Here is a 20827-nt window from a genome sequence, read left to right as displayed (position 1 = left end):
AGCAATAATTTCATTAGAATAATGACAACAATGAGAAAGCATATTAAAATTTGTGGGATGCAAAGCAGTACTAAGGGAAATTTTCATATTTCTAAAAGTTTCTATTAATAAAAGAGAAAAAAGACCAAATCAGTAAAGTAGGCATGCAACTAAAAAATAGAAATAAAAATAAATTTAAAGTCCGCAAATAAATACTAAAGTAAAAATCCTAAAAATTATAAAAAGAAATTGAAGTAAAAAATAATAAGTAAAATGGAGCTGACTTTATTTTTTAAAAAAATGAAAAAAACTATATGGTCATTAGCTAATTTTTTTAAAGAAAGAAAACCAAATTACCAGCATCAAAAAAAAAAAAAAAGAACTGATACACAATCAATGAAAATGAAATTAAAGCAATTACTAGGAGCTATTTTGCTCAAATGTATGACAATAAAGCTGAACTCTAAGCAAAATAGATGAATATTTATGAAAATATACATTTCCCAGAAGAAAAAAGTAGGCCACCCAACTCAGAAAAAAATGAGCAAAGCACAAACAAGCTTATTAAGAAGGGGAAAAACAACAACTCAGGATCAGGTGGATTTACAATCAAATTTTCCCAAGCAATTAAAGACTAAATAATTAAAATATTATAAACTTTGTTTGGGAAAAAAAAGTAAACAAGAAATATTATCAAGTTCCTTCTATGACATAAATATTTTTGAAAGAAAATATAAAGAAAAAGAAAGAAACAATGCACTAATTTCCCTAGTGATTATTGGTACAAAAATTCTAAATAAAATACTGCTGAGGACACTGCAGTAATATAACCTCAAGATCATACTAAACTTATCTATCTATCTATCTATCTATACACACATACACATATACACATACACACACACAAGGAATATAAAATTAATTCAATATTAGGAAAACTTTAAGAATATTTGGTTTTATCAATAAAAAATAACAAAAAATATATGATTATATCAATAAATGCAGAAAAACTTTGGACACACTATGATACTCATTGCTATTACACACACACACACATACACACACACACACACACACACTGGAATAAGTGGAACTTTTCTTAAAATTATAAGTAGCATCCATCTAATACCAAGAGCAATCATTATCTATAATGGAGTAAATTAAAACCCTTTCCAATAAGAACAGATGAGAAGCAAAGATTTCCAGGATCATATTATTATTCAACATTGTATTAAAAAAATGCTAGCCATAGGAATAAAATGAGAAAAACATTTTAAAAATAGATATAGACAATAAGGAAACAAAACTATCATTTTTTGCAGATAATATGATGATATACTTAGAAATGCTGGAAAATCAACTAATCAAAACAACTAATTACTTAAACCAGTCTCAGAGTATAAAATAAACTTATACAAATCATCAGAATCTCTACATCTTATGAACATAACCCATCAAGAAAATATGTTCCATTTAAAATAACTGCAGACAGAATAAAATACTTGGAGACTACTTGCCAAGACACAAACACAGAAATTGTATGCAAGCAATTATAACACTCCACACAATCAAAGTCATTCAACAATTGGAAAATATTAATGGCAGACCAAGTCAATATAATAAAAGTGACAACATAACCAAAATTAATTTACTTGCTTAATGCCATACCAATTGAACTACCAAATAATTACTTTGAAGGCCTAGAAAAAATAATAACAAAATTCATCTGGAGGCATAAAAAGTCAAGACTATCAAGGAAATCAATGGAAAGAAAATTTGAAGGAAGAAGCTAGGACCAGATCTCAAAGTATATCATAAAGCAGGAATCATCAAAACAATTTGGTGCTGAAAAAGAAACAGAGTGGGTGACCAATGTAATCAATTTGAAATCCAAACAAATGAGCACAGTGGTCTAGTGTTTGATAAACTCAAAGATTCCAGCTAGTAGGGTAAGAATTCACCATCATAAATCAATTTCTCATACCATAAACCAAGATAAGTTCAAAATGGATGCATGATCTATACATAAATGGTGATGTAAGCAAATTAGGGGAGCATGGAATAACTATGGATTTTTTCAAAAGTTCATAATGAAACAAATAAAGATGATCACAGGATAAAATGGATAATTTAGATTACATTAAATTTAAAATTTAATTGTTTTTAAATTTTAAATTTAAAAGGTTTGCACAAACAAAACCAATGTAGCCAAAATTGGAATAAAAAGAGGAAATCTGATGAGAGGGAATTTTACAAGTTACTCTCATATCTCAAATATATAGCAAACTGAGACAAATTTATTTTAAAAATAGCTGTTCCTTAATTGATAAATGTGCAAATGATATAAACAGGCAATTTTCAGAGGAATTATCAACAGTCATGTGAAAATACCCTCCAAGTCACCAATTTGAGAAATGCAAATTAAGACAATTATGAAGGGCCACTTCATACCCATTAGATTGTCTAAAATGATAGAAAAGAAAAATGACAAATGCTGGAGGGAATGTGTGAAAATAGGTACCCTAATGAACCTATTGGTTGAACTGTGAACTAGTCCAACTATTCTGAAGAACAATTTGAAACTTTATTCAAAAAGCTATTAAACTGTGCATAGCATTTGGTACAGCAATATTACTATTAGGTCTATGCTTCTAAGAGATCAAAGGTAATGAATTAGGTTCCATTTGTACAAAAATATTTATAATAGATCCTTTTTGTGGTGATACAGAATTCGAAACTGAGAGGATGGATTCCCAATTGGGGAATGGCTAAATAAATTGTAACATATGATCGCAATGGAGTACTATTGACCTATAAGAAATGGTGAAAAAGATGGTTTCAGAAAAAACCTGAGAATACTGAAATAGACTATTGCAAAATGAAGAGAACAGAACCAGGAGAACATTGTACACAGTAACAGCAGTATTATAGAGATAATCCATTATAAAAGACTTAAAAATTCAGATCAGTGCAATAAATCACCTCAACTCTAAAGTTCCATAGTATAAAATGCTATCCATTTCTAGATAGAGAAGTGATAGATTCAGAATACAGACTGAAGCTTATGTTTTCATTTTTTTAACATGACTAATATATAACATGACTTCATATGTATAAAGGTTATTGTATTTCTCACCTTTTCATAAGTATGGAAAGGGGCTGGAGAAAGGAAGAAAATTTGAAATTGAAAATATTTTTTAAAAGGACTAAGAAAACAATTACTAGATGGAGCATTTGAAAGATAATTGACAAATTTGGAGGCAGCAGTTTTAGTTGAATGATAAGGTCATCGGTGAGACTGTTAAAAGAATAAGAAGAAACAAAGTGGATCAAATGTAGACACCATTGTCAAGAAATTTAAACACAAAAGGGAGGGAAAAGACCGAAGGGTCTGAAAGTTTTTAAAAATCAAAAAGTCATATTGTTCATATTTCATCTTCATTTACATTTAAAAAATAGAATTAATTTCCTATGAATCTAATGTTTACTTGTCTCTGTCTTTCTCTCTCCATCTCTCTCTCCTATCTTCCTTCCCTTCCCCCTCCTTCTCTCTCTCTCTTTCTCTCTCTCTTTCTCTCTCTCTCTCTCTCTCTCTCTCTCTCTCTCTCTCTCTTTCTCTCTCTCTCTCCCTCTGTCTCTCTTTCTCTCTCTCTCTTCCTCCTCCCTCCCTCTGTTTCTCTCTCTCTCTCTCTCTCTCTCTCTCTCTCTCTTTCTCTCTCTTTCTCTCTCTCACCACCACCACCACCAACAACAACAACAACCTACCCTTTGATCCATCTTCTAGCATAATTTTTGAGTTATCTTACCAAAAGAGGGTCTCAGAATAAAGACCCAGAGTAAGAATCACTCAACTGAGGAATTTTTTTCAACTCCTTCTCCCACTATAAAATCTAGACAATACAGAAGAGCCACAGAAAGGGTCAAGGATAAGGCTTTCATTTCTCCCTATATTTCTATCTTAATAATAATAAGGATCACAATTGCTTATATCTATATAGCACTTTGAGGTTTGCAAAGCACTTTACATATATTATCTATCTGATCCCCACAACTACCTTGAGAGGTAGGTGTTATTTTTGTCCTCATTACACACCCAAATTCAAGGAAATTAAATGGCTTCCCTAGGCTAACACAGAGAAACTATCAGAAGTAGAATTCAAATCCAAGACTAAGTTCAGTGATCTATCTTCTTCTTCTTACCTATCATCTCCTCTCATGCCCAGTTATTCTTTTCTGATTTCTCTGCTGTGATTTTTAATCATTCAATTTTGATCCTAGGATTCTTCATCCTAAGATTTTCAGAAGAATTTATTTGAAATAAAAAGGTTTGAATCAACTGATGTGCCACGTGCCTCTCTCTTGTCCACTGGCTGACTGATTTATTTGAGCTTTCTCATTCTCTCTCATCCACATATGATCACTCACTCTATTGCAAAAAAGTACATTCTTGTGAAAGTTTCCTTTGATCAATAACCTGCTCATTAAACTTCAACATGCTACCTTTACTGGAGAGATACTTGATAGAAATCAACACAATACCCAGTACATGATAGGTCCTTAATAAAAGTTAATGATTAACTGATTGATAGAAAAAGAAGATATATTTGAAAATGTTTCTTGTAGGTCCATCTTGTCAATTTGTCACTATAGTTAGAATTTATTCTCTCATATTCCAGTAGAAAATCTATATGCTCTCACTCCAGCATCTTCAAAAAGAAATTCTAAAATGAAAATTCCTAGAAATATTATAGCCAAAATCCACTTTTTTTTCTGAACATGTCATATCCACCCATTCTTTTTTCCTCTACTATCATTTCTCATATTTCCTCAATTTCTTCCTCTTATTTGGAACTCCTGCTTTCTTTTTTTACTCTTCTGCTTTTTAAATATATCATGTTCCACTTTTTTTTTTGCTCACTTTTATCTTCCATGTTCTTTTCTGTCATCAATTACCCCTCACTGCTCTGTCTTTTCCTCTTCAGGAAAAGCTTTGTTCTTAATGTGGATAGAAAAAAGGCCAAACCCAGAATAAACTTCAATTTCTTCCAGAAGGCAATAAAGATGTCCAGGAACAATGATATTTGAACCTCTATTTTCTTATTCATCAATTCAATGAAAACATCAATTTCCACTTAAACAAAAAAATGGACAAAAATTAGACTAAACTGGAACCATAAACACCTGACTACACTAAACAGTAAGGGGTTAATATCTGGCACTATCCTTATCTTTCAAGCTTTGAGTCATGGCAACATTAAAAACTCCAACTGTAATAGCAGTTGGCACAGCTATTCAAACAGCTTCACTGGTCCATCCATGCACTGCAATTGGTTTGTTACTTTGGTGAACCAGTGTCCTAATCAGCAGTCTTTCACATAAGCAAATATAGGCTCTATCATTCACATTTGTTCATATTTGTGGTTTATCAATGGCAAATATTATTTTCACCTGTGATAATCTGCTTAGTTACTTGTTCTTTGCTGAGGAAGCAATGCATACAGCTCCCTTTTTTTGACAGCATCAACTCTACTTAATTACTTGTTCTATTGCCATTGCCATTTTTACTTGGCACTTAACAAGGGCACCCTTTCAATCTCAAATATTTTAATAATTTAAGTTCTGGATGGAGTTTTGCAAGAACCAGGTCTACTAAGCCTAGGGAAAAGAGACAGCTAAGAGAAAGGAAAGAGAATTATTTCCCTTATTTATTGATTGTAGAGAAGATTTGACAAGTATAAAAACTGGGAAATTGTAAAATATCATGGTTCTTCTTTGGATAGAGTTTGATACTGTGACTACTGTTCATTAAGAATAAGATTAAGTAAAATCTTAAATCATAAAAAATTAATTAAGAATAAGATTAAGTAAAATCTTAAATCATCATAAATTCCCAGATTCACTATTAGATTAAAAAAAATTCAAGTCCCTAAACAGGTGGGTTTTTTTGTTGTTTTGATTTGTTTTGTTTTGTTTTGTTTTGTTTTTCTAGTTGTCAAATGTAGTTTTAGGCTATTTCCCCTTCATGATTGGAGATAATCAAGAGTTGACTGTATGGGCATGTATTTTATGTGATACATTTGTAAGTAGTGTATATACTCACACACATATGCATTAAAAGCAAAAGAAGATATGTGAATGAAATAAGATGATAATGTAATTCAGTTGGATCAGATAGCCTTTTTTATTCCTAAAATGTGTCATTTTATGAGGACTTTCAGAAAAGTTTAAGTAAAATAAAAAGTAGGTACTTAGATTCAGATCATGGTGAAATAAGTGCAACCTGTCTATACCTAGATATTTCAGGGAATGATGTCTTGCAACTATATGACACTAAGTAGCATCCCCATGTTAAAGCAACAAAAAAATTTCCTTCACAGTGAGAAGATATAAACTAGATATGCAAAAACATAGGCCATATTGACCTTAATACTAATAATGAACATAATACAATAATGATTAGTCATTTGATTAAGAATATTTGTTTTTTGTTTTTTTTTGGTTGAGGTGGAAGAAGGAGAAAGAATGAAGGAGAGAAGAAAAAAAAGAAAAATATATAAAATGGAGAATGTTCTGAGTTGAGATGTTGAAATTAAAAAGAAATTTTAGCTATCCAGTATACTCCATTAATTTTCTTGATAATGATGATAATTCTTATAAAAGTATTCATAACAGGTTGGAGCTAATACAACTTTTAATATCTCTATGAAAAAAATTGTAGTTTTACTATCTGCTAAGTGAATATTTCACTGTATAGAATTCACATTTGCTTGCAAAGCTGATTTTTTCTTTTTCTATAATTAATTACTGACACTTGAAATAGAAAACTTACACTACTGGGATATAATACAAATCTATTAGAGAACCAAGGAATAGGAAGCTTGACAGTATTAGAAAGAGGACAGAACTAGTTACCAGGAAGAATAAATAGATGCATGCTAGGAAAGGCACATAAATGATTGGGAGGGGGTCAAGATCCATTCTCATCAGGGAATAAACCAAGCTTAAGATGCTTCTTATATTCCTCAAGTTGTTTCTCCAATAAAATAATGCAAACAATACTCTGAAATAGATAATATAAAAAGAAATATTGGAGCAAAGTAATTTAAATAGATGTCTTAAATGGATTGTAGATCAGATTCTCTCCATATAATCCTGTAAGAAAACTAATATGGAATTACATAAAGAGAAAGTAATGTTGCCCTATATTATTAAGTCATATTACTTCAACAATAAAAGGTCTTTAATGAAGGAGTTTCAAAGATTAAACTATAAAATTTAGTTTTAGTAGATATTGTATACTGGATAACATACCACTATGCAAAATGTCAGGTTTTTAGTTTAACTTAATATACTGTATTTTGGTATTCCATTGATGAAAAATCTCACTGGAAGTTAAAATTCACAAATCTGTTTCATACAAGTGAAATACCATAAAAGAATGCATAGTTAATGAAATTAGTAGATAAATGCATCTATTCTCTTCTAGTAATGGGTAATGGCCCCTTAGGATTCAAGCCTGGCTTAAAGGGTAAGTGAAAATTAGTGTGTTCAGTGAATATTAGTTTATATCAAAATACCCTCCCCAAATGAGCAACTTTCATTAATAATGATAGAAAATCTCCAGATGATTGGTAAAAATGATGTTTATTTGGCAGAATTAGGTGAGAAAATTTATTAAGGTGCCTATCCAAATACCATGCAATTTGGAAACAGCCAGGAAACAAAACCATGGGGATAAAGGGAATAAATATAACAAATATTGAAAGTTATTATGCAACTCTAAAGATTTGATATGACCCTAGCAATATAGCAAAAAATAGTTATGGAAAAGAAGCTATTTCTTATGCTCAAACATAAGTACCTGTATTTGAAACTTTGAACATTTCACACTTTTTTCTGTATCTGTAAAGAAAAAAATGCATCCAGGCTGATATTATGTATCAATATAGCTGAAAATAATGAAGATAACAGCAGCCAAAAACAAAGGCTCATAAGTTATGGATCAACCACTATTTTGTCCATGGAATATAATTTTTTTCACATTAGAAGCATAGATTTATCCTTTAGTAGCTCTTTTGAAAAAGGATACTGAAATATTTATAGAGAGATATGAATTTGCAAAATCTAATCTCATAACAAAATAGCTTAATCAAATAAAAATTGAATTAAAATATTTAGATAGACCTAGAAATACCATTAAACAAGAAAAATATTTGTAGTTTCATAATAATAGAATAAATTCTTTATCTGCTAAGTTGACAGAATATTAAATATGTTGTTCACATATTCATTTTATTGTAAAAACATTAAAAGATTTCAATTTAAAATGTAAGCAACATTCAATAATTATATGTATCCTAATGAGACCTGATTCTGGTTATAGCTCATTGGGCATTAGCTATAGCCATTATTAGAACTTCCAAATTTATATGTATATATATTTGTAGGAATATTAGATTAATATAAGCAGGTTTCATCTGTACATAACATAATACTTATATTGATGTATGTTCTATAGGCACATAATATAAAATATAGATTTTTATAGATAAACAAAAGGTGTGAATATCATTTGTCTATACCTTATGCTATGATATAAAATATTAAATACTTAATGTATTCTTTATAAATATACTTGAAATAGTTTCACATTTTTTTCTTTTACTTACTGCTTTGTATGTTCTCTTCTGTCCAGCATGTTTTCTGATTTGTTCTCCATTAGGTCCTGTTTCCACATGCATGGAATAGATAATGTCAAAGAAATCTTCAACCACAGCTACTCGCCTTAAAGATAGCTTCTCATCTACTCCTACTCCATCCTGGAAAAGAGATAAAGAATGCAAGATTCATAAATACCTTTTGATAAGAATATAATGCATCTTCTTTAATGAAATCTGATTGAACAATTTTAAACTATAAAGCTAATCATCATAATGTAATAAAATGAAGATTTACACTTCTACCATTATTGTTACTTACATTCAGAATCCTAAGAATAGGGGGAAAAAATCACTTAGTCTTTCAGCACAGTTGCTAATTTCATCAAATAATACCTCATCCTTTTATTTTAATTCTATTGAAGTGTACACAATGAAATAAAAACGTTTAAAAATTGGTGGTGGAAAAATTTTAAGTATAAATTACTATTAGGTTTATTTTCATAATTTCTAGTTTATACATTTGTTTATTAATTCAACAAATAGTCCAATTAAATCTAATGAATATTTTCCTAGGTGGTCTAGAGAATATAACAATATTACAATAAATAAGACATTGCAAAATAATAACTTGCTCTTATAGAATTTACAATCAAGTAGAAGAAACAAGACATGTAGAACAAATGATGTTTGCCATTATAAAGCATTTTCAGGGAATAGTAAAAGATTAAGTTTGACTGAAATAAAGGGTATACACATGAAAATAAATCTAGAAAGTTAGTTGAGACCAGCTGGTAAAGACCTTAGATGCCACATTAAGGAGTTTAGACTTAAACAGGCATGTGGAGTTAATGGTTTTGAGCAGGAAAATGGCATGATTAACACTGTGCCTTAGAAAGACTAACTTAGAGGTGCTGTACAGGATAAATTGGAACAGAGAAAGAAACACTAAAGATAGAGTAGTTAAGAGTCCATTGTAAATAACAAAATAGAGAAGTAATAAAGGTCTAAACTATGGTGGCAATAGAGAGAATGGACAAAATGAGATAAACTTCGATTTAAAGAGTCTTCATCATTACCTCTCATGATACATATCCTTAAATAAAAAAGGACTTGATCGGCAAACAAAAATATAACTTAAGAATGTGAATAAAGTCGTGATTCTATGATAAATTATTTTCTCCACTGTGAATTTAACATATTGATTCTAGTATTATTAATAACTACCAAATGGATAGTTTGTGTCTATTGGAAATCCCCTTTTCAAACTATGTTATATTTACTAAACTGGTCTAATTGGAACACATGAAAAGCCTTGAGAAAAACAAAATTTGGTCTGAGAAGATTAAATTTGTCAGTGTTATGGTCAACTCTGTTCAAATACAATTCAAGTTTATATTCACAAGGAACTTGCATGTTGAAAAACTAGGACACATGTACAGGAAAATACATCTAATTTTATCAGTCTTTGCTATCTGTGAAACACAAAACACAGTAAGAATATCAACAGAGTAATAAAATTAAATTGTGATTCATTTTAAGATTCTGTTATGTATCTCCTTGTGAATAATAATGAAAATTGACATTTGCATAACATTTAAAAGTATTTAAAGTGTTCTAATACACTTTGAGTGTTATAATTGAGTATTGTAATTAATCCATAATTTATGTATTCCATGTTCTATCGTCCCCATTTTGTAGATGAAAAAGTGAATCTTTGAGAGGTTCCATGACTTGTCTATGGTTACACAGTTCATAAGTGTAAAAGGCAGAATTAGAACCCAATTCTTATTGAGTCCAAATCTAGCACTCTGCATTATGTCATTCTGCCTCTTAGATGGTATAGAATCTACTTGAAAGATAGCTATAAGTATAGTTTAGATATCATAATGAAGTCAAATAATAAAGGATTAACTTAAGAACCACAAGATCTAAAGTGATCAAGATTTCCTAACTCCCCTTCTCCCCCATTTAGAGCTCTTCCTGAAAGTAAATCATAGCTAGAAAATATGCCTAGTGCAAATTAGGTTGATGGGAAGCCAGAATAAGAGAAAAATTCTGACAAAAAAAAAACGAACACAGAATGATAAATTATTCCATCCAAAGTAATAAGTTTATAGTGAAATCAGTGAAGGAAAATTTCTTGGCATTTGTCATGCGGGGGGAAAAATCAATCTTTCTCAAAAATATTGAATTTAACATTTATTAAAAACCTCTGATGCTTTATATTTTTCTTTAAAAGTCAAGGAAGAAATTCAATAGAAGGACAATACATGAAAGCTCTTTCTATTTAAATCTATTTGTTGAAGATCAATGAATTAAATTAGTTAACACCTGACATAGCTTCGATTCAGTTATTAGGGGGAAAAAAAAGATGTGTGCTAATTATGAAAATCACCATTACAATTACTATAATTGATAAACTGGTAGGTAATCTCAGTAAAGGGTGTGGAAATCAAATAGACATTAAATATAGCCAATTAGGAAGGAAAGGAGGGAGATAAACAGGTAGGAAAGGAAGAAGAAAGAAAGAGAGGAAGGAAGGTAAGGAAGCTGCAAAACAGGAATCTTTAAAACTTTCATTAACAAAGAAATCAGATTTCAGGATGTTTAAGATTCCACTCTGTACTACCCCACTATCTCTACTCAGTGGATTAGGATCTCTCCATTGCTGAATGGTAGATTATGCTTGCATCTAGGATACCCCTCCCACCCCACAAAAAAAAAACAAAAACAAAAACAAAAACAAAAACAAAAAAAACAAAAACCTCCCAAAACATCAGTCTTCCTTCTCCATCTTTTAGGAGATTAATCATGTGAAGTCAGGATGATCAACAAGTAGATTTTTTTCTATTTGAACAGAAAAATAACATGAAGTAACAACCCCCCCCCAAAAAAAATGTGGCTACTTCTAAATACAGAACAAGATGTGTTGGAATCCTTACTAACTGCTAACTAATTAAAGTTGATCTAATCTTACAAGAAGATTTTGGCCAGAACCTGAAACAAGGTACTAAGTAGGACTAATTAATACAAGGCTTGTGTTCACACCTTTACTCATTGGAGTTCACAAGTATGCCAGCTTCACAAAGTAAACTTTCTAACTTCAAGGGAGTTCACACCTCCCTTAAAGCTCTTTGGGCCAGAAAGCACTATGGGAGGTGTGAACTCATAAAGGTACAAAGTTTACTTTGTGGAGCTGGCATACTTGTGAACTCCAATGAGTAAAGGTGTAAACACAAGCCTTGTATTAATTAGTCCTACTTAGTACCTTGTTTCAGGTTCTGCCCAAAACATCTTCTTGTAAGATTAGATCAACTCTAATTAGTTAGCAGTTTGTAAGGATTCCAACAAAGATGAACTCAGGAAAGACTTTATGGAGAAAGTGACATTTTATTTGGGATAGAATTACAAGTAGGATTTGATACAGGGAAATTCAATGTAAGTAATTTCAATCAGGAATAAAAACAAGAATATGGGAAAAGGTAAAGATTTATAAGGAATGTTGTCACAACTTACTTTTTACTTTTATAATAACTATATATATAGTTATTATATATTATATATAGTAATATATAAAATATAATAAAAATATAATAATAATATTATATTAAATTATAATAATAGTACCTTTCACTTGTATAGTTTGGGAAAGTTATCTTTTTCTTTGCCTCATTTTCCTTATGTATAAAACAAGAAAGTTGGACTGTGTTGTCTCTGAGGTTATTTCAAGCTCTAACATTCTCAAAATTAATTTCTGAAAGGATGTATGATTATTATATTAAAAAAGTTTAATTATAAGTATTATTAAAGAGCTATCATCTCCAGAATTCCTTAAACAAAAATTTCATTTTTTTTTAGTTTTAGAGTTGCTGCCATTTTTAAAAATGAAAAAAAAAAAAACAAAATAAAACATAAATCCTATTTTTTCCTATGTGGTATTAAAAATATCTTTTTTTTTTCAAGGACACCACATGTAAAGGAAAATATTGGTTCTTTGATGTGATATAAACACATTTCTGCTAATAGTAAATACATAATCATTTATTTTTTTTATCAGGCCATTTATTATATGCATGTGTGTATGTGTGTATTACCATAGGTGATTTATACAACATAATACTGAATTTAAATCCTCTACTTCTTCATTGAACAAATAGTCATAACAAAATTGTTGTCACTGTCCAGCCTTCATTTTCTAAGAAGATTAATGACATTAGGGTGAGGTTTTGATTTTCTTATGAATTGAATTTAAGTGAGGCAGAGTTGTACAAAGTTGCCAGTTTCATTGTCTCCTCCAGAATCATTTGAGTCCAATCATGAAAAAGTCAAGAAATCTGGTGATGGCACAAAATAATGAATGACCAAATGAATGACAAAAATCTGTGCGCCTGTTTCAACCACCTTCATAACTGTTAAAACAAATTATTCCCATCTATCCATTCCATTGGATGAGTTTGAGGCTCATCTATTACCCTCAACCTGGTTTAGTTCATCTGCCTAGATGTTTTATGTGTGGCCACTGTATGTGCTACAGCCTTTTTAATCCTTGGATGAGAATTGGGTGAAAGGGAAAACAGAGATCAATTGTTTGAGTATCCGGGTCAAGGGAAGGCTTAGTTTTGTATTATTTGCTTTCTTATCCTTTGTGTTTTAGAACAGGGAAAGGAAAAGGGCCAATAAAAAAGGAGCTACTTAAAAAATATTGGAAATAAGGGAGCAAAAGTTGTAGAGGAGGTGGGAGAAAATGAAAATTGGGAGGGGAATAGCTTTAGAAATTTTTAAAAAAAGTTTTGAATAAAAAGAATTATCCAAAACTACTATATAGTTAGGTACCAGCAAAGCCAAAAGATCAAAAAATGCTAATGAGTATCCCCAAAGTTTAAAAATGTCCACATTAACAAAATGAGAAATAAAGATCATAAATATTCAATCTTGGAAAAACAAATTTGGCAAAAGTCTTAAATGAGTTAAGAAAGGGGGGGAAATACCCATAAATATATTGGAACCATATGTAAGTTATATCAAATATTTAAAGAACAATCAATATCTATGCTACAAAAGTTATTCTTTAAAAGAAAATAAAAGATATTTTAATAAACTTCTTTATTTGGAAGGGATAAGCCATTGTACTGATATCTAAATCATGGAGAAATAAAACAGGCAAAGAGAACTATAGACAAATATTACTAATGAATGTAGTATGGGATAGGAGGCTGAAATCATTGTTAGAAGAATATGTAAATATATTCCTAAGATAAATTATTGTGATTAATTAAAGTCAGATAAAGGATACTATGATGGCACTCTAGTATGTAATATGTAATTCAGATAAAGGATTCGATGATGGCACTTTAATTTGTAAACATTATAGAAATAATAAAGATAACCCCCAAAAAACACAACTACATGATTACTTCCTGTGCAGAAAAAAGTATTTGACAAAATGCATACTCATTTATGTTAAAAATCCCAAGAAGCATAGGCATGAAACAATTTTTTGCTAATATGATCAAAAGCATAGAATTAAAATCAGGAACCAAAATTATTTGTGATTAAAAAAAATACTAAAAGTTTTCTTAATTAAAAGAGGGATAAAACAAAGGTGCCCCTTCCTTCACTCTTAATTGACATAATTCTAGAAATGCTAGTGATAACAATAAAACTAGAGAAAGAAATTAGAAATATTAATATAGGTAAAGAGGACACAAAATTATCCATTTTGAGATATAATAATTTATTAAGAAAACCCAGATTGCCAGTGAAGATACAAATTTAGGCTCTTAATAGCTACAGCAAGATAGAAAATAAATCCAATAAAATGATTAGCAATCCTATAGTACACTACAGGAAAAAAAAAGAACAAAAAATATCCATCCATCCAAAATGCCCAGAAAATATATAACATACTTAGCATTAATTCATAAAGATATATGCAAGATTTATTTTCAAAATAACTAAAAAGGGGAAGATTCTGGGAAGATGGCAGAGTAGGTTGGTAAATTTCAAGCTTTCCCAATTTCCCCCCACAAATAATACAAAATTCTACCTCAAGGTGAACTTAGACTGATAGGAAAACTTAGAATATTTGAGGCAGAAAAATGGGCCCTCCACATAAAGCCTGATAAAATCTGGAGAAAGACTCCAGGCCAGGATTAGCCTTCTGAAGCACAAACACCTCTGAGCTAACTCCATAGAAACATCAAGTGGAGATCCCTTGGGCTATCCCATTGTGTCTAGAGCCTCACCTGGAACCACAGAAACTTTCACTTCCCAGATGGTTTGTGGAGTCAGGGTTTGAGTCCTGGAAGACTGAGCAAATCTTGGCTGACTGGGAATGCCAGCAACTATGCTGCTGAGATGCAGCCCTGGGAAAGAAGGAACCAATACCCAGTGAGGGTAGTAGCAGTGAGGCAGGGACACTGCTGTATGTGGGCAATTGCAGGAGAATGAAGCTCTTGGTTTAGGGTTCCTGATCAGAGTGGAGAGCTGAAGAGAAAATTGAGACACCATCTCCCCACCCTACAATTAGAGGTGATTACACTAATACCTGTAATTTTTTAAAAAATGAATTGGCAAAGAAGAAAGAACCCCACCATTGAAACATATTATGAGAACAGGGAAGATTGGGATTCATCTTCAGAGGAGGACACTTTAGTGAAAAAACAAAAACAAAAATCTTCTACTCCAAAGAGTAACATGAAATGGCTCCCTGCTGAGAGAGAATTTATGGAAGAACTCAAAAAAGAATTAAAACATCAAATGAGAGACATAGAAAAAGAAGAAAAAAAATTAAAACCATCCAAGAAAAACAAGATTAGGGAAAAAGTCAACCAATTAGAAAAAGAGGTACAGAATCTCAAAGATGAAAATAACTCATTGAAAATTAGAATTGGGCAAAGGAAAGACAGCAAAGCTATGAAAGACCAAGGAATAATGAAATGGATTATAAAGAATGAGAAAATAGAACAGAATGTGAAACATCTTATAAGAAAAACAACAGATCTAGAGAATAGATTAAGAAGAGAAAATTTGAGAATAATCAGACTGCCAAAAAGTTGTGACCAAAATGAGAACCTTGACAAAATAATGCAGGAAATTATACTAGAAAACTGTCCTGAAAGGGCAGCTAGTTGATGCAGTGGATAGAGCACTGGCCCTGAAGTCAGGAGGACCTGAGTCTGTGACCCTGGGCAAGTCACTTAACTCCAAATGCCATAGCAAAAATAAGAAAAAGAAAACAAAAGAAAATTGTTCTGGAGTGATAGTGTGAAGTCTGACCTAGCTCCCTGGAGGCTTCAGGATCATCCAGTGTCAGGATAAGTAAAAGTCCTTGATCTTTAGGGGGAGAACTGAAAGAAGCAGGCAAACTGCCATGAGACTCACCAAAGATGTATCCTGGATTCTCGAGTCCAAAGTCACCAACTTCTCTCCTCTTCATCCTGCAGCAAAGTCACTCTATCACCCCTCTCTCACCCCACCCTCAAATCCTTTTCTATGATTATGTTCACACCAGAGAGAAGAGCCATTTATTGAAAACATATGCTAATAGAGACATTGTCTCACATCGAATAGGTAATTAGCCTTAAGTGCTCTGTTATCTGATTCAAGCACACCTTTTTCAGTTTCACCCTTTACTAGAACATGAGGGTAAAGTAGAAACAGAAAAAAATTCTCTGATCACCACCTCAAAGAGATCCTTTGTGGAAAACACATAGGAATATTTTTGCCAAATGTTAAAACTTTCAGATTAAAGAGAAAATTTTGCAATAAGAAAATAATAATGCAAATACACTGGAACTACATATAATTAGATTTCTACAACACTTAGCAACTATAATAAAAGACCCTAGATCATATCACATCTTGGAATTGTGGAATCATACATGTGGAATCATACACACAAGGAAAAGAATTAGACCTGTGGCCAAAAATATTACATCCAGCAAAATTATCTATAATTTTGAGTGACAAACAATGGACATTCAACAAGCTTGCAAATTTTTATAGGACTTTCTATCAACTAAACTCAAACAACAGAAAATTTAATATTGTAAGAGCCGCTATCAAAGAGCAATTTTAAGGAATTTAGCATGGAAAAGCTGTTTAAACATGGACTAATTTTTTTTTTTACATGGGAAATGTGTACTTTATGTTTAAGAAGGGTAAGCTCAAAAGAAATATTGGTAGAGAAAAGGTAAAAAAAAATGTAATCATCTTATACAAATGAGGTGCAGAGGAAGAATAGACACAAAGACATTAGAGGAGCAAGAAGGGCTCATAGTTCTGAAAACATATTCACATATAGGGAATGGGTTCAATAGGCAACACTACATACATGCCATGATGGATATAACGCTTTCCAAAATCTATAAAGAAATAAAGGGGGAGGGATAAGTAAATGAGGAAGCAAAATATGAGGGAAGAAGACAAGGGAGGGATCCCTGGGTAGGGGGAGAGTAAGTAATAGTAAACCAATTTATGGAGCAGAATTTAATGAATTAGTGTCAGCAGGGGGATAGGAAAGCTGTGTGTATGTGGGGTATATTGTGTGTATGTATATATCTACATATGTATACATAAATTTATCTTTTCTTAACTAACTTGCTTGGTGGTGGAGGGGATACAATATGTATGTATGTATATATATATGGATGTGTATATATCTACTGGTAATTTGTTGTTATATATTTTGAATTCTCCCTGATGTTTTGCTAGGTACATGATAATGTTTTCTTTTCTTTTGTTTCATTTTGTTTTGTATTGCTTTTCTGGTTTTGTTTTCTTATTCTGTTTCTTCAAATAAAATAAATTTGGGGAAAAAAACTAAAAAAAAATAACTTTTTTTCCCATAAATAAAATAAATGAAGAGAGAATGAGAATAATTGCTTCAAATAGCAGGAAAAAAAAGTATGATATTCAAATATATAGGGAATGGAGATATGTGTGTGTGTGTGTGTGTGTGTGTGTATACATATTTTTTTCTCAAAAGCCATTCCTCAAATACATAAGTGGTAGATTGAAAAAGAAACATTCTTCAAAAGAAACATTCAAATTACAGATTACTACATGAAAACATTAAATAACTAGGAGTAAGAGAAATAAAAATTAAAACTTCTATGAGGTTTCACCCCACAACATAGAAACTATGAAAAAAAATTTAAATGAACAATGTTGGAAGAACACTGGGAAAATAAATACACTAATATACTATTAGTGGAACTTTAAATTGATCCATCCATGCTATGTATCAATATTACACAATAAATGCAACTAAATTGTCCCACATTTTGACCAAGAGCCATAATTACTAAATTCATATGCCAAAGAAATCAAAGATATACTGAAGGATCCAAAATATTCCAAAATATTCACAGTAGCACTCTTTCTGATACTAAAGAATCAGAAACAAATTGTGCCCATTAACTCAGGAATAACTGGGGGGAACCACTATGGTATATGAATGTAATGTTATACAGTAAGAAATTAAGAACATGAGAAAATTTGAAAAACATTGGAAGATATTATGAATTTATTCAGATTGAAATGAACAGAACCAAAATAAAAACATAGACATAAATAACTACAATGAAAATGAAAAGGTCACAACTTTGAGTAAAGTCCGGAAGAACAAATAATAAGATATTATTTCCTCAACATAACCAAGAAATAGAAGAGCATTAGGACAGAATATTATATTCTTATTCAGATTCAGTGATTGTATCAATATTTTTACTAATTAGTGTTCTTTGTCACAAGGAAAAGTTCAAATTGCAGAGGGTAGAGTTAATTTCCTTTCCTTCTCAGAAATGATTGTTGTATAAAGACAAAATGCATCAATAAAGTATACTTAAAAATAAATACAGAAAAAATGAGGGAATATTAAGAGAAAATAAATATACCTTATTCAGTTATTATTTTTTCCTTTAATGTGGGATAAAAGATTTCTAATTTCTAATATAAATATTTCAAATAAATTGAAATTTTAACAATAGGATAAGTAACAAAGAAAAGCAGCATTTACTACATCCCAAACCCCAAAAGAATTCCCATTAGAGCTCATCACATAATTTGTCACAATTCACAATTCACAATTGAGCCTCTCCTTGAAAAACGCTAAGGGAGGACACAATATCTAAAGACAACTCATTCCACTTATGGTTATCTATAGAAGTTGGGGAAATTATTATTATTTCAAGTCTAAATTTAACTCTTTGTAATATTCTTACATTGTAACATTTGTAACATCCATTCTTAATTTTGCCATGTGGAAACACACCAAATTTGTCTAATCCCTCTTCCACATGACAGTTGTACAAATACTTCAAGAAAGTATTGTGTTTTCCATGAATCTTCTCTTTTACACACTAAATATTCAAATGTCAATTCTTATGTAAGGGTGTAGATCCACTCCATCCCAATAATTATGGAAGGACAAGATTTGTTAATTGAATAAACTAATCAACTAAAAACATAAATCAGGGGACAATTGCTTTATTAATTTGAGAGTAGTAAACTGCTTTGGCATTGTACCTGAATTAATGAACACTTAATAAATGGTTTTGATTGACTGACTGATCATTGGGTTGAAAGGGGATGATGCCACATCATAAATTTATTGTGATTAATTGAAGAAAATCAGACACCCATCTGGCTGGATCTATGTGTAACAATTACAGCCAATTTGTACGCCACCAGGATAGAGCAAATGGTGGTCAAATCCATAGATGAATAACTCTCAGAAGGAAGTATCCATGGCCATAGTAGAAAACCAGGATTAAACTCATCTCAGATCCCTTTCTCCCTGGCTGTGACTAGGGACACTTTGAAAGGTCAGACAATTTGCAGAATTCACCAGAATTGTGGAAGTTTCTCTTGAGCAGTAGAGGCTGACAGTATAATAGATGCACCAGTAACTGAGAGGCACATTGGAACAAACCACAAACAGCAGCTTCAGGATTTTTTAAAAGGATTTTTACAGAGAGCTGAACCTACAGAGATTTTCACAAGGCCGAGAGAGAAAAATACTTCTAGTAACCAAGAACTATTACTTAACCCTTTTTTATATGGGTTTCCTACGTTTAAATTCACTCTTCTCGATAACTTTTTGCAAATGAGACACTGTTCTCTTATCTCCAATTTGGGAGGATTGTTTTAAAAATTCTCTTATACCTATAACTTCTTAATAATTATTTTTTTTGTAAAATATTCATTTCCAGAAGTTTGATTGATATTGGAAGAAGACTAATGAGTAATTACCAGAAACTCCAACTTCTCAGTTAAGCCCAGAATAAGGGCAATAAGTCATTGCCCTTCTGGGTCCCAACTTGTCAGTGCCAGTAGAAGGGTAAAGACAGGGCTGAAAGGTTCAATTTTAGTTGTTCAGTTCTCTAGTGGAACATCCAGGGATCTATGATTGGTCCTGTATTATTCGACACTTATCAATTACTTTTTAAGTTCATCCATTGAACCATTTCTAAATGTAACTATTATTATTTAATCCATATTTCTCCATCTTCCAAGGATAGTGTGAGATTTTTTTTGAATGCTCTGCTAAAATCTAAACAAACTATAACTCCCTCATAATTCCTCTAATTTAATAATTTAGGAATATTGCTCAAAAAAAATAAATAAAGTCTATCTGATATGACCTGTTCTTGATCAAATGATGCTAGTTCTTTATAATTAACATTTTCTTCCCTAGAAATTTATTAACTATTGCTTGCATAAGCTACTTTAGAATTTTCAAGAAATGAAATCAAACTCATTAGTCTATAGCTTTCAAATTATGTTCTTTTTCTATTAAAAATAAAATATTTGCCCTTTTGTCTTCCTATGATACTCTTCTCTTTTTCCATGTTCTTTCAAATAATTCTGACAATTACTCAGCAATCATCTCTGCCAGCCTTCATTATATAGTGTATAATTCTCCTGGGGCCAGATGAATTAAATCAATGGAAGTAGTATATTATTGTAGGAAAAACACTGATTCTGTAATCTGGAGACCTGGATTCAAACCTGACTCTGAATCTTACTTTTACTGTTTTTTTCCCTTCCATCTTTTGAAAACTAATGAAGCACTTCCCTCTTTTCTTGGGTATTAACTTCCTATTAGCCATTTTTGTTCTGTCATTTTGAATGCAAAGGTTATTATCTTTGATAAATCAAAGAGAAACACTGCTTCTTTTAAC

The 20827-nt window shown here is 31.2% G+C and overlaps 1 protein-coding gene across 4 annotated transcripts in view; it reads right to left on the bottom strand.

Annotated features, from left to right (window-relative positions):
• The window catches only part of NOL4 (nucleolar protein 4), a 494820-nt gene that overhangs the window by 396653 nt on the left and 77340 nt on the right, over nucleotides 1–20827 (bottom strand). For all 4 annotated transcript variants that reach the window (XM_051970265.1, XM_051970266.1, XM_051970268.1 and 1 more), the window contains exon 2: nucleotides 8649–8798. In XM_051970265.1, the coding sequence (XP_051826225.1) occupies nucleotides 8649–8798 (150 nt within the window). The remainder of the gene's footprint in view (nucleotides 1–8648; nucleotides 8799–20827) is intronic.

This window comes from Antechinus flavipes, chromosome 1 (assembly GCF_016432865.1).
Source record: "Antechinus flavipes isolate AdamAnt ecotype Samford, QLD, Australia chromosome 1, AdamAnt_v2, whole genome shotgun sequence".
NCBI lineage: Eukaryota > Metazoa > Chordata > Mammalia > Dasyuromorphia > Dasyuridae > Antechinus > Antechinus flavipes.
This window is presented reverse-complemented; position numbering and strand designations above follow the sequence as displayed.